At 46.3% G+C, this 16,045-nt stretch overlaps 1 protein-coding gene across 4 annotated transcripts in view; it reads left to right on the top strand.

Moving 5' to 3' along the window:
• Positions 1-16,045, top strand: part of Tfap-2 (transcription factor AP-2) — a 215,029-nt gene that overhangs the window by 145,531 nt on the left and 53,453 nt on the right. The window contains exon 1 of one of the 4 annotated variants that reach the window (XM_076894351.1): positions 14,499-14,848. The exons of the other annotated variants lie outside the window; for them this stretch is intronic. Within the exon in view, the coding sequence (XP_076750466.1) occupies positions 14,756-14,848 (93 nt within the window). The 5' untranslated portion in view covers positions 14,499-14,755. Of the gene's footprint in view, positions 1-14,498; positions 14,849-16,045 lie in introns of those variants that run through there. 4 annotated transcript variants of the gene reach the window in all.

Consider the following 16,045-nt stretch of genomic DNA (forward strand, 5'->3'; position numbering starts at 1 on the left):
GACAGAAGTCCGTATAACCGAGCGCTAATAAATCAATCTAATTAATGACCATCGCGGTTGCGCCATCCGAGTTTGCTCTGTTTCGCCGATCTTGCGACCTGGATCGCAGTCACGCGGGTCGACGTTGACCAGAGAGGCTGTGATCGTTAACAAAAGCTTCGAACGTGCACGCGAATCGCGTAAAAAGGGGTGATTTAAAGGGATTCAGTGATTTAATGCCCGGTACGATTGACAGCGATCGCGTTTCGAGCCGATACAATTCGCGTCGCCTTCGACAATGGCCGGCATTTGCAATTAAAAATATCGCGGATCATTTTTCTTTTGGGGGGGAAACGAAAGCAACGGTGAAAGCGAGCGCTGCGTCTATCGGGGCTGGCTATAAATAACGCTGTGGTCCTGGTGCGGATAGTGAAAATTATTTTCAACATCTGACGGCTGTAACAAGCGATGCATTTCGTTTTTTGCGATCTCTCGAGTTATAAAAGTTACAGGATAAGGGAGAGAGAGAGGGAGAGAGAGAAGTTGTGGCGTAGATAGGCGTGACGCGTTACGTTTTTGCAGCTACAAGTGTAGTTGGTAGCCAGCGCGCGGAAAGAAATCGTGAAATCCGTGGTCTGATGCGGAAAAGTGGATACTTGATTTACGGTTAAATCTCATTCGCGATTTGGTAAATGAGGCTGAGATATATTTCGAGCCTAGCGATCTGTCGCGTTCGTATTAATATTAATCTCCTGTTTCCCTTCGTCTGGGATTTACGTCACATTTATCGTTGGTCCACGTCATTAGCGACGGATTGATTTCGATTATGTTATACTTAAGACAGCTAAATTTCGTGCCACAGATCCAGAGCGTTTCTGGAGCACCTTGGATCTTGAAAATCTTATTAATTTCCTTTTCTTCTCTTTAATAATAAAAACGAAAGAAACAAAATTCGATATCACCTGTAGACTTGCCACGTAAACGATCAAATAGACGAATGTGAATCTAAAACAGCTAAAATATAAAAGTTACGATCGTAATTGAGTTTTCTAGCAGGCAACATAAATTTCTGTCATAGAAAAAAAGGATAGCGTGGCACCGTTTTACAACTACGACAAGCGAGCAGAGCCAAGCGACACGGTCGTCGTTGTACGATGGAAAATTCGTAAAACTTGGTTAAATTTATTGTTAACGTCCCTGTGCACCGTTAGAGACCGTTCGCCCGGAGGAAATCAATGCCTTCGAGTCATCGACGTCATCGTGATCGAGTTGAGACACTCGCGGACGACAGACGCTTCCTAATCGGTAGCAAATCGAAATTGTAAAGAGAGAATTGCCAGGTTAAATCGGGCGTACGCGCTCTGGAACACTTTGTCACTGAGCGCGGAATAAATCGCCGATCGTTCGCCTGACCGGCTGCAAATCAAGCAGATCCAGAGTGCGCTCGTGTCCGGCTTGTCAAGTCTCGTTTAATAATTATTATGCGCATAAACGTTGCCTTTCGGCGTCGAATTATCATCCATTGGTACCGCTGCATTTTAACGGGCAAAAATGATCCATCGATCGGCCGTTGAACCGTGGTTCGAAAGAAATCTGACTCGTCTACGCGTTCGCTTCTTTTGGGCGAAGATGGTCGATTTTAATCGTAATTAAAAGATTCAACTCAGCTGTGTTTCTTAGGTTTAAAGTCAACTAAACTCGCTAACCATCACGCGTGATATATTTCAGATAATAAGAGCGAGTCGAGCTTGATTGGAAATTAGTGGTAGAGAATTGATAGCCTGTATAATTAAGCTGCTGAGTTTCATTAAAGAGAGAAAACTATCGATGCAATATTGGAACGAAGGTACTCAGTTTTTTCGTGGTTGAAAAATATTCGCGACACTTGGCAGATATGAAGATATACCCGTCTCGGTGGTAACTTGACAGATAATCGTCCGATTAAGACACTCGAGTCGATTCTGCACTGTGTTATTAATCAAACGTATACCGAGGCAACAAAACGAACACGCGGAGAACATCAATTTTCTGAGCGATCAAGACAGTTTCGCAATGTGGACATTTCCACCGTATCGAATCGCCAAACATTTCCATACGTTTTAATCGCAGTTTTAAATCAGCCTCTTAGACAACCGTTCGAGAGGTATAATTACATACTTATCGAGCGAGGATTCAAGGGTTTTTGCCTGCCAGTCCATTGGCGGTTAAAAATCATCGTCGCATTAACATCCGCGGCGCAGAGAATAATAAAGCAATGCTATTCGCGTGGCTTATAATTAATGCCCGTCCCGTCGGTCATGAAACGTTAATTATGGCGTCCACCGGGTGAAGAATCGGCCTGGCTCCATTTCCATTGCGTCGTTAGACGTCTGATTGATAAATTCGAAACTAAAACCGTGTCACACTTGCCGTTCAACATCGTGGACTGGATTCGAGGCGGCGCGTTTGCGCAACAGATCGTTCGCGCGCATACACACACACAGACACGCGAGCGTTCTCTATGAAAACGCTGCAGCCTGACATTTTCACTGACTAATAGCGATTGGATCTTTAACAATAACAAACGAAGATGCATCTCCTCGGGGACCGTTCGTTGCGTTAAGCGACATTTCGATCCGCGATGCAAACCTGCCTGTCGCGGTGACGCGCAGGTGGAGATTATTACGTTCTTCCTTTCAGTCAGTGTTCGAGATAAAACTCTGATCGCTGCCAATTCCTTTCTGCGATCACCAAATAAGTAGACACGATTAATACAGTTACAGATGCACGTGTACAAAATAATTCCATCAAGTTTCGCGGAAATGAAACGTAAGACGTTCAAAGAAAGAGCGTTACAGTAAATTGAATCGATCGACGATACGTATTTTCCACGGCTGTTCCCCTGTATACCATGCTCTTTCGTTACGCGCAAACAGTTACGATCGATGATAACATTCCACGCGACGAGCAACCATCGAGAAAACGATCTCTCAGAGATGAGTATGCCATCTCGCAGCGCGGTCCCCACAGAGAGCCGCCGCTCTCGACCTAAGCGCCGCCATAGCCCAGCCGCTCGGCCAATTACGACGAATTAAAAACTCGCGCCGCGACAGGCGTTGAAATCACCAAGAGCACCAGCGCGAGACCCCTGGCGAACGTTCGCGTGTATCGTATATCAGCGTAACGCTGCTCGCGGACACGTTCCAGGCCTATAAAAACTTTTTCCTCCCTACGTGCGCGTCCGTGTGTGTGCACGCGTGATCGCAGCAGCAGCAGCAGCATCTCCTCCAGTGTCTTTGTGCAGGCGTGCGTGTCTGCGCGCGTGTACGTGTTTCGCGCGGGTGTGCGAAACGTGCCAGCCGCGCTTACGATCGGCTCTCTGGTCCCGTTAGCTTGAACCCTCTGGACCGGACTCTCTCGCCTTTCTCGAACGTGTGTGCCAGTATGTCCGCGCGTGTGTGCACAGACTTGGTTGTTCTACGCGGTCCCTGTGAGAGACGCACACGCGTGCACAAGGCCCTCCGTCCACGGCCTTCACACTGGCGGTACGATAAACGGCCGATTCACTCGTCCGCTCAAATTAACGGTGAACATCATTGTTGTCGAACGTACGACCGCTCCTCTTCTTCCAATCGTCCACCACCTCCTTCTCGTTTGTTCATCGTGACGCTAGACGCGAGGACGCGGCCCGTTTCGCGGTACGCTTCGTCGTGCCATTAGCGAGCGTCGATCGAGGGGATCGTTTATCTTCGCTGGCTTCGTAATTAGAGAATCGGCGAGGAGATCCGCGCGAGCACGATCGCGAGCAGACGTTCAAGTCGTGATTTTGTCGGGCTGAGACGAAAACGCGGTCATCGCGGCCAGCAGAGTTTTTGGGCGGCTCGAGAGAGCGCCCGCTAAGAGATTGCTGGTCTCGCGGCTGCCTTCTCCAGGCCATCCGGACGTCACGATGATTGATCGCTGACGCTAATTGCCGAGGACAATGTATGCATGCGATGGGAGGACGTGATTCCGGATTGCTGCTGGGAAAGGACTTGTGGCTTGCAGTTGGCTTCTTGTGCCTCTTTTTGCGGGGTGAAATGGGTGTTAATATCGAGGGTACTGGAGATTGCGCTTGGCTCGCTTTTGCTATACATGGATGGGCTTCAAGTTTATCATGGTTAATCAGGCGTAATGTACTTTGAGGAGCTCTAAGTGTCCAGTTGATATTTTGGAGAAACATTTTGGGTTCTGCACGCGCTTCATTCATTAATTTCGAAGAGATATTCTGTACGCTCCTAATTCATTAGGATTATTTATTCAAAGGATATTGGTTGGTCGGATAGTCTGGTTGGTCTTTTCGAGAAGAATTTAAAGATCTCTTCAAGAAATAATTTGAGAACAGCAATTTCTGGTATTTTATACGTAACGATGAGTCGAATAGCGAGTTTGTTATTGTGTCAATGTTGTGAAAAATGTTAGGCATCTTCTAGCGCAATGTTCGTGCGTGTATGTTGTAATATTTCACGTATCCAGTTGCACGGCTCTGAACGTCTGATTTTACTTTATTAAATTCCGTTTGGTATCTCCTTAGTCATCTCGTATCTTCTATTTTATTAAAATTGGAAGTTATTCGAACGCTTGGAAAAGCTTGCTTCTAAAAAATGATAGAGAACGTGGAACGTTGTTTGAGAGATCTTCGGAGATGAGACGATGATGCTGCGAAACGTGAAACGCGGTCAACGTTGAACGTGATTCTAAAGGATCGAGTGGTTACTGAATCGCGTACAATTGTGTTAAATGAAGAACAGAATCAAGTCGAATGCCATATAACGTGTGTCCTTTGATGAATCCAAGTTCAGACCACGCTTTGAACGCATTGTAATTTTGTTTGAGATAACCCTGCCTCGATCGTACAATAATTGCTTTAAACTTACACTACGTTTAAACTGTACGCGTCATTGTGTAATGAGGTGTGAAAAATTAGTAATTTAAGTGGGTTGAGGATGCTGGAATGTAGACTCCGAAGATCACAGTGATTTCAAGTGATTTAAAGTACCGCGTAACACGAGCCCTGCATTATACAGCTGTTCGAAGACGAGCTTCTTTTATTTGAAACTTATCCAGGCGATTATCCTCCACAGGGATAATCTACTTATCAGAATTACTCGATAAAATGAATTCTTCGCTTCTGAAAATTTCCACTGGGATACAATTAACGATCAACGATTCGACGTATACATTTTCAACTGCGTTTGTACAAATTGTCGCTGCACGGAATTACTTATTCAAATCGTCGTCATTTCCCATTAATTTAAATACTAATCGTTTTATCCTGATTATACGAATGTTTGTTTATACGGTGCAGCTACTTGTTCCCGATTATTCATGGAAATTGAATTCCCTGCCGTTAAAATGTTTCGTTGAAACAGCTTGAGAACCAGTTACCCTGTACAGAGATATTTTTATTCATTACGTCCTCGTAAATAACATTGACTAATAGATTCGATAAAAACGAGCGAACGCAGGACGCGTCATAAATAACGGCGCGAATTAAGCCTCGCTATCAAGATGAAAGGAGCGTTAGGGTTAATCCTTAAACGCATTTCGCGCGGACACCTCTCGCGGGACGCGCACAAAGAGTTATTTATCGCCGCGCGCGCTTTTTATTATCGATTGGCAACGCCAATCGCGGTTTTCCACGCGATCGTTCGCGAATATCGGCGCGAACGCGACAGCGACGCGTTCAATCCCCCCTGTGCGCTCGTCTTCGTCACGAAATGAATGAAATCGCGGCGTCGGGACGGGTGAACCGTTGTCTCCTCGCGCCTGTACCGTTTGCGCCACGTGTCCAATAAAGAAATTGGAATGCGGTGTACGCAAATGGGTTAAGCACTCGTAGACAAGTGTGTAAACAACGGAGACACGGAAAATGTACGTTCACCGCCATAGATCCGAGGCATACGTGGCCAGGAACGTTAACGGGCGTGCGTCGTAAAACGGCGACGACGGTGCATTTGTATCCGCTTTATCGATTTTATCGTGGCCACGCAAAATTTCGAACGACAACGTGCAACTCGTGGCGCAGAACGAAATTTCAAAGTGCTCTGAATTAAACTGCAGTGGAGGCTTTCCACTTTCTCAACGAATAAAGAAGAAGCCTTCATTGGCCAAATTACAAGTTTCGTTGGAAAAATTAGTAATAAGCGATTGTAATTATATCGTGAAGTAGCTGAGAATAAATTGGAAGAAGATTCTTCAGATAATGATATTAACAAAGTCAATGGTGGTACAGTAAATTGAATACAACTGCAAGGATGACGATAACATTCGTGGCGATCAAATTCGAGAGATGGATAGAATTTCTGCGCGGCGATATCGCGAAAAGCGATCGCGAGCGTTGCGACGCGCCATTACTCTTCCCATCGACGTTCTTGCGCGTAATACAGTTATCGGTGAAAAGAAGAGGCACGGAACGTCCGATAGAATAACTGAAAGCGGATTCGAAACGAGCTGGGGGCTTCCACAAATCATCTCGAGCTTGACAAAAAAAAAAAGAAAAGAAGAAGAGGAAGCCTATCGCAACCGCGACGTGTACAGTTGGTCAGTGAAGAGGCGGCTAATTTGAACTCGGAGGCCTGACCCCCTTCCCACGAGCGTCGACGCCGCTTTCAGCGTGACTTCGAACTCTGAAAACTTCGCTGATAGCAATCAACGACGTATCGGTATTCCAAGCTCACGTTTCTGTCTTCTACTGTTATTCCACCCAGATATCTTCCCTTTGTCGATTACCTTTGCGTTAATTGCAACAATCTTGACAGCTAAACTCTCGAACCCCACAAATCCCATTTACTTCAATTTCCAAAAAACACTTTAAAACCTTTACTCTTATTTTTTCCTCCTCCACAATTGAAATATATATAATATCCATCTCCTGAAAATGATTGACATTTCGTATAAAACACTGGACTTTCTCGATTCAATGCTTCAAGTTCCTCGCAGGTAGAACAATACTCAAAGTGCCACATTCTGCTTCACGAAGCTCGCAATTTTACCTCGTCCAACAGAATTTCTCAAGAACGATATCAAGGTACGACAGATACCATTTGATCCACAAATGCCATTTGCCTCAATTTCTAAAAAACACTTTAAAACCTTTACTCTTATTTATTCCTCCTCCACAATTGAAATATATATAATATCCATCTCCTGAAAATGATTGACATTTCGTATAAAACACTGGACTTTCTCGATTCAATGCTTCAAGTTCCTCGCAGGTAGAACAATACTCAAAGTGCCACATTCTGCTTCACGAAGCTCGCAATTTTTACTCGTCCAACAGAATTTCTCAAGAACGATATCAAGGTACGAGACAGATACCATTTGATCCATGGCCTCGAGTTCTTCGATAAGAGGAACGTGGCGAAGGGGAAGCCGGAAGCTTGGAGCGCGCGGTTCGACCGCGAAATGGCCGAAACGAACGTTTCTCCTTGACCGTGGCCGATCCGTTAAGGTAACGTAAGGTAACGTAAGGAAAGGTGCGGTAACACGAGGTAAGATAAGGGCGTCATGCGTTGGTTACCGTTGGGTGGCGCTGGATGGTCCGCTTGGAATGTCGTTTAGCGACTTCCCTCTCCCGCCATCGTCGTCCTTTCTTCGGCTTCTCCGCGGCCGTCTTCCTCGTCTCTTCGTTCGGCTTGCATCTACGCGCCTTTCATACTCGAACAGCGGCGCGTACCTTTGTACCCGTCGATTGTAATCGTCGACGGATCCTCGGTCGCTACCCTCTATCAGGGATCACCGGGCTCGCGGTTACCGCGTGCTCTGCGTCTCTCTCTCTCTCTCTCTCTCTCTCTCTTTGCCATTCGCCAGTCAGCATTTCGGTTGGAAATATCGATCGACAAAAGTTGAAGAAGTTGAGCATCGAACGATGCTGCTTTTTAACTGCTACTATTGTTGAGCTGAGGAGAATTGTCTGCTGCGAAGACAGATTTAGTTATTTGTGCAATATAAAAATGAAGCATTTCGGTTGGAAGTATCGATCGACGAAAGTTGAAGAAGTTGAGCATCGAACGATGCTGCTTTTTAACTGCTACTATTGTTGAGCTGAGGAGAATTGTCTGCTGCGAAGACAGATTTAGTTATTTGTGCAATATAAAAATGAAGCATTTCGGTTGGAAGTATTGATCGACGAAAGTTGAAGAAGTTGAGCATCGAACGATGCTGCTTTTTAACTGCTGTACTATTGTTGAGCTGAGGAGAATTGTCTGCTGCGAAGACAGATTCAGTTATTTGTACAATATAAAATTTGTTAAATGACAAAATTGAAAGGGAGTAGATGATTACTGTGGCACGATGAAAAAGCAATACTCTGTCAAAGTGAATACTTTCTGTAATAAAATTCTTGTTACGATGTATCAATGTTCTCGTTGAGAAAGTAAGCGAAATGGCACTGATAATATTGTAGCGACTGTAATTGAATTTATGCGACTCCAAAGCGCGATATGTAATAAAACTTGACAGAATTCGATATTAAAGAGACGAGAACACGATCATCCTCGACGATCGACGAAATTTCCAAACTTTATATGCAATCCAGCGGAATCCACGTTGGCGCAAAGTAACGCTACCGTCGTCGCCAGGGTGCCCCCCCCCCCCCCCCCCAAACAGCGGCTGTAAATACTAATCATTACTTGGTAATGAGGAATACACGTTACACGGATGTCAAAAGGAACGACGACGAAGTTCGTAAGTGGACGTGGCGGGCATCGAGCAATTTATTCGGGGTTAATGGCGGCACAAAGTGGCGAATCATCGAATATCGTAGCTGAATGAACGACTAAATAACACGTTCCCCGAGCCGTTGCCCAGCTGTAACCATTCCGAACTAATCCGCGGCGTAACAGTGGCAATTACTGCTTTTACGTAAGTAACGGACTGAAGATTACCGATGATTACCACCTCGGCCATTCCTTTATCGACAGCTCACTCTCACGCTACTTTTTCCCATAACACACATACCCGGGGTAACCGGCTTTCGGAAAGTACCATTTTTCGGATATCGACGAGACGCGCCACGTACCACGCCAGAGCGATAAATAACGGGGCAAATACGTTTGCCTGTATTTTACAGCGAGGAACAACCCGTTCTAACGTCGATTAACGCGGGTACAGTTATACATTGATTCGCGGATGATGAAGCCTTTCGGACGGGTCGAATACCATTCTGGGGAATAATGGCGACCCCCGCTAATGCGGACTCGTCGTTCGCAGTATCGTTCTCCGCATTTTTCGAGCGCTTCGAATAGTTTCAGAGATATTCTCTGTGCTTTTAGCGTTCGATAAAGTAATACTTCGTTGAGGTACGAGTAAAATATTCGTAAGCGACATATTCATATAGAATATGAGTTGTAGCGGAGGAAGAGTACCTTGTCTTTCGTGGAATCGCTTAAGAATCTGAACGTTGTACGTGCTGTTGGTGGAACTTTGAAAGTCAAGTGCGACGAATTTGAGTAGTTTCGAAAGTTTGAACGACTCAGGCTGCGATACTTGTCCCGTTAGAGGGGCAGAGTAGACGGTGTTAAGTCAGTTTTTCGAGACGTTCGTCCAGGTTCGACGAATTAAATTGTGACTGATGCTTCTGTGAAAGAATTGCGAGGTTTAGAGTGTGAAATGATCCAAGGTAGGAACTAGTGAGTTTATGGAAAACTGATAAGCCTTTCTAGAATCTGAAACGTCGTTTCTTCGCGAGTGGAAGCGTTATCGGTGAAAACGGTCGAAGTCGTATAAATCGCAGACTGAAAGCAACGATTTAACGCACCTGACGTTGTGATTAGAGACGCACGAACACGCCTATCGAGAGATTTCCTCGGCTATCGAATCGCAGCCCCGAGCGAAATCGATTATCGAAAGTTCACAAAGCACAGTAGGAACGAGCGAAACGTTTCGGTTGTTGCTCACCGATGTCTAACAATTAAGGCTCAAGGAACTGAATTATAGAGGCAACCAGAAATTAGACGAATCGACAAAAATTTGTTTAATCGCCCAATCAATTCCACGCCATTGTGTCTATCTGTATCGTTTAATCGAATTACGTAACTCGCTATAGGTTTGCTAATTTATAGCACTCGATATAGCCGCGGTAGAAAATTAATTTCCGTTCTGCTGCTCATTTTCTCTCTCGTCTGCGAGTCTCGAACTGCGATTCTGAATTATGCTTGCGCATAGCGCACGATGGGATCATTGGTCATTCTCGAATCGACGAAACTAAAAATCGCATCGATATCGCGTGTAAAAAGTGTCGACGTCCACGTTCAATCCATTTTTAAAATAGTTACGACTAAGTTATGCTTGCGCATAGCGCGCAATGGAATCATTGGTCATTCTCGAATGGACGAAACTAAAAATCGCATCGATATCGCCTGTAAAAAGTGTCGACGTCCACGTTCAATCCATTTTTAAAATAGTTACGACTAAATTATGCTTGCGCATAGCGCGCAATGGAATCATTGGTCATTCTCGAATCGACGAAACTAAAAATCGCATCGATATCGCCTGTAAAAAGTGTCGACGTCCACGTTCAATCCATTTTTAAAGTAGTTACGACTCGCGAAATTTCTCTAATATTCGCTAACGTTCAACGACCGCGTTAATTCGCGTTAATTCCGCGCGAGTGGACGATTCAGCGAGCAGCGTCACCGAAAATTCGTGCGTTGTAACAAAACCACCGGTTGCCGGGTATATCCGCGAAACGGATTCCGCAAAACGGATCCGTTAATCGTTTGACGCGATCGTAGTAACCGGGTGGGCTTTGCGGCGGCGTTTATTCCCGGTCGACGAGCAGGCTTCGCGATTCCATTTAGTTTACCGATTCCTAGACCGCAGATCGCGGTTTCCGCTGACATGCCCCGCATGCACGAAACTGAAAAATGTTGCAGAAACTTAGCGCGCCGCGGGAACGAGTTTCCCGTTGCCCGCCCCAGTAAATTCTTGTTGCATCGGATGACAACACGATGCACGATCGGTAGCCAGCGGCTTCGTAACAGCCTCGACATTATTCCGTTTCACTCTGCAACCGGATATCGCCCAATGTCTACATATTTTAGACATACATTTGCCCTTCGTGCCAATATGGAAGTAAATTCTTCAGCTACTCTAAAGGGTAGATTCTATGGACTCTAATAAATACGAGCAACGTGATCGTGTCTGACACTTTATTCTTGAGGAAGACAGGCTTGAACATCCTTGGAGGACGCGTGGTAGGTCAGTGGATAACATCGAAGAGGTTTCTTGTTTTCCGGAAACGAAGCTTGAAACCAATTTTGTCTTAGAGCTTTGGTTTTATTTCAGCTGCTAGAATTACCCATTTCGTTACAGATTAACTGAAACAGCGGGAGGCAGACTGTATATTTACTTGAATCAACGCAATGCGGTGTAGTACATCAGCTTAATCTCTAATGGCTTTAGGCGCGCTTCGGGATCATTAATTTGACTCGTCCTTTTTTTCGCACACGCTTCCGTACAACAACCCTGTACTTTCTCGCGCGAACGCACATCTCTGGCCACGTATTATTGCCCAGCTACTATTTTTTATGTCCAGTATACGTACATCTAGTCGCTGCGGCTTTCTCGTTTCTTTCTCTGCGTTTTGTAACCCGCCGCGCGATTAATCAGCTGCTGCGAGAGCATCATTTTTATTTTAAATTTCGTACATCTCGAATCTGGTAGACGAGAGAAGAGTTGTTCCGCGCGATTATCACCTCTCAGGCACCATTAATCAAGCAGCCACCGAAACGCGATTTTCGAGTGGATGACGTGAGTGTATTCGACGAGGCGAGATATCTCGACGTGGATCTTGAGGATTCTATTTCGAGGAAGCTGGGTTATTCAATTCCTTTTTTTACTTAATGAGACGCGGCCAGTGGGCGCGCGGAGGTGGTTGTTTGTTTTAGGATATGCAAATTGGAGTTTTTAAATCATCGAAAAGTAGCTCCGACGACTTAACCAATTAATATATCGACTTACGATTTCATAAGTTGTATAAATCCTCGCGGACTTGTACTTCGATCTTCTCTCACCGCTTTCCGTTATTTTCCTCTTAAACGAATGAACTTATATCCTAATTATTCTATACAATTTACCAAACTAATATTATATGCTTTATAAAACTACTAAAAAGGGTGCAAAAGTACGAAGGGGTTGAAAAAGTGTGAACACATCCTGCAGAATTGTGTCCAAATTAGAAACAAGTGGCCAAACATTCCATCGAAACGAACACTCTCAAAATAACAATTTTATCACCGTACACACAGTTCGCGTACAATGGAAAAATCGAAGAAAACGAAAAAACCGCGTCGATTTCGAAGATTCGCGCACCTGCTGGAGGTAAGTTCACCGCGGCGTCGAAGCGTTGGTGCCGCGCGCTGGAGGAACGCGCGCCGTTAACGGGCACCGCGACGGATTCCGCGCGTATTTAATTAAGATTAACACGATCGAAGGCGTGATTAAGCCCTTGTCCGCGCGAGTGTCTCCGTCTGGGGCTCGCGTGCCCCGTGTTCCGGTGTCGCGCGCGTCTTTTCACCAACCGACGCGGCCGTGAATGGCGTACCCGCGGCGTAATTACGCGGCAGAATTTACACCGGCATAAATTACGGTGCCGCGAGAGTCGACGACCTATAACGTCGCCGGTTTTCACCGTACCGGGAATTAATTGCGGCGCCCGGCATGAATGAGCCGTCGACGGGGAAAAATGCCGTCTGAAAATGCGCGACGGCTCGATTCTGGACGCGGTTTAATTAATACGTTCGCCTCCTGCCGGGTGGACGGCGGGACGCGATAACGAAGCCGCCCGTTATCCGTCGAACCCGATCTGATATCAGACGCGGTGATAAATATCGTTAATACGCGGGTCGCGGATGTTTATGCGGACGTAATATCTCGATGCACGCGAGAACCATGATCGAACTGCTGCTCGCTTAACAGGTGAAATATGTACACTAAACCGTGGCTGCGTTCAAGGGGTGGACGTTCCTCAAGATCGTATCAGAGGAAAGGAAATTAGAAAAACGTTTCTTGTCTTCTGTGGTACAATGTATCTCGATGTAGCAGCAAGGTGTGCAATGTCAATGCGTCTGAAATGCATGCGAAATCGTTCACCTCATAAATTAATTCCATTAAGGGGTTCTCCACGTGTTTCAAGTGAACGGGGTTGGCAAAATGGATCGTCCACCCAGCACGTAAATAAAATACAAATTTCATAAGAGAATTTCTACTAAAGTCTCACGCTACAAAAAAAGTTTCCGTGTATCTCTATCTTCGCACACCATACTCTTTCGATCTTCTCGCGATCACCAATAATCAACCAACAAACTCCACTCCAAAACTTCCATTGAAGCCAAAGAGAAGAACCTCCCACGCGGTCCAATCGCCAAAGAAAAAAATTATTAACAAAAAAACATCTAGCAAAAAATTCCTCGAGACCAACAAGGATCCAAGTTGACGCGGAGCGTCGGCTCGCCTCGTTCGTAGCGTCGCGCGAGTCCGTGGGGTATCCTTCCTATTCGCTCGATCGCGGCACGTCCCCTCGGCGGAATCGGCGCCGCTCGGCTGGCTGGTGGGGCAGCGCTCTAGGAGCAGTTGCACGTGGTGGCGCGTATCCTCGGGCGAAATTTCGGTCGTCGGCTGTACGCGTGCACTCTCCTCTCCGTTCTCCTATCCACCACGCTCGCCTCGACGCGGGGCCTGGTAGGGCAGAATTCTTGAGGCGGCCAGCCCGGCTGGTGGTGGTGGTGGTGGTGCGGATGGTGGTGGTGCAGCTGCTGGCGACGACGCCCGTGTGTCCCTGGTGGTGGCTGCTGCTGCTGCGGTAGTAGTAGGCACCAGTAGTAGTAGTGCACTAGTAGTAGTAGTAGTAGTAGCTCTCGGTAAGAGCAGACGGTGCCACCTCCCATTTCGTTCTCTCGTGTGCTGGCACACGGCGGTCGTAGCTATACTCTCGTACGGCGCTGCGTCGTCCCCGTCGCTCAGTCGGTCGGCCGCAACACGACGCTCGATCAGCCGATCAGCTGTTCTCCTCTTCGCGTGGCTTCGCCAGGGACAGCCACCGTCGCTGGGGCGAGAACCACCGGTTTACCTGCGTTTCAGCGATAGGTCGACCGCTTCTTTTCGCGCGAAGCCTTTCGCGAGCTTTGTCTTCTGTTCTTCTTTCATCTATTTCTCATTCGCGTCGCGGTGCTGAGAATCGTCGACTCGACGACGCAGCGGGTTGAATCTATGCACGCGACCCTCGAGGTCGACGCGCGGACGATCCTTGAGGGGTGGCTATGATCGAGATCGCGCGAGCGCCCTCCATCGTTGCGCGTGCGACGGTCGACGAGTCGTTGGAGGGCTTTGACACGTTGATCGTCTTGTAGTCTGTGATCAGGGATCAGCGACGATATGGTTCCTCGTGGTCTTTCTTGCTCGACTGTTCTTGTTACCCTTCGAGGCGCTGGGTTCTTCGAGAAGTGATCGATTTTGGGGATACGTTATTTCATTGCTGCTGGAAGTAATGAGGAGAACGCGGTCGCAGGAAGTGTCGAACGATCCTCGCCAATTTGCGAACTGTTCATTCCCGACGAGACGAGAAACTTAATTGGCAGCAACGCCGCGGGAGGAGAACGACAGTGATCGATCAAAGTGTACACAGTGGGCTTGTTGGGAAAGTGTTCTGGTGCGATGTGTGGGAGGAATTAGTGTCGGGGAGAAGTGATCGGGAGGAGCGATCGAGTGACTGCGACGGATTCAGTTTGGCGGAACCGGCAAGCTGGAGATCCTGGGGATGTTTCCGCCGCGGACGGAAGCGCCGACAGCGGACAAGCTGGCGCTCTGTTACGCGCCCCACGTTGACATGACCACGGTGATCGAGGTCGAGGTGTGTTCTCGTGAGAAATTCTACGATCTACCATTTTTCCGTCCACTTGCATCGTTTGTTACGCAAATATTAAATAAAATTAGCCAAAGAGAAACGGTTATCGGTCGAAAGGCGGCTCTGGAGTGTGAAGCTTCGATAAGTTTGCACGAAGTTAGTGAGATACGATCATTTAAATGAGAATTATAAAATATCGAGTTTACGAAATACGTGATTGTATTAGGGAAATTTTGCAAGCGTTAATTAGGCGTGATTATTGACACATTTACATTCTTAGACTGCCAAATGGTGCACTAATAACGTAGCTTGCGAAATAGTGGTTACGCAGTTGATAAAACTTCCGATCGATCGTCAGTTCGTTAATGAACAGGTACGCGAATTAAGTTGTCTTTATAGCAACGCATTTTATAGCGAAGTTTATGTCGAATTTCATTGCTCGAAAAGAAAGACTATCCTTGAGCTACATTTCTTAGGAGCGTTACTCGTATAACGATTACGCTCGAGTTTTTACGTGTCATTAAATGCATGGAAATGTAATTCATCGTAAAAGGAAATAGAGCTCGTTATAAATATGTATTACGTTACAATTTTCTTGTATCGTCGCTGGGTTCCTCTATTTGTTTCATTTCGCAAAAAACGAAATAAACAATAAATCAATTAAATTCCTTAAATGTGAACAGCGAATAGCAACTGTTTTATACTCGTCTCGATAGAAGAATGAACGATGCGCTCGAAAACGATCGAAAAACCTTAGCAATGTTAATTCAACCTCGCTATTTTCCACCGATTAAATCATCGTCATTTCTCTCTAATTGAACATTGTACGGCGACTTCTTCGCTCGAGTCGAAAGTTGTACAAAAAATAGATCCTCAGCCTCGGCTTAGAGCGCGTTCGATCGTGAATCGGCGAGCGGGGAATGCCGTGGCAGGCCTCGCGAGCAGTTGGACGCGGTTAATTTCTTTCCTAGTTCGTTACTCGTAATCTACGATCTGCCGATTTCGACACGGGCCAGGCTTATTGGTTATTAATTGTCTACTTGTCATATGTGGTAAGAAGGACGATTTCTCCTGGCGTTATCAATGAGCGATCTCGGCTGGAAAGTTCGGCTATGCGTCTTGTGAAACGAATCGGCCGCTTGCAGGTTGTTCTCGAGTTCGAAGACTTTACGCGTGTATTGTGTCAGATCGTCTTGATCGAAC

The sequence above is a fragment of the Xylocopa sonorina genome, chromosome 4 (genome assembly GCF_050948175.1).
Source record: "Xylocopa sonorina isolate GNS202 chromosome 4, iyXylSono1_principal, whole genome shotgun sequence".
NCBI lineage: Eukaryota > Metazoa > Arthropoda > Insecta > Hymenoptera > Apidae > Xylocopa > Xylocopa sonorina.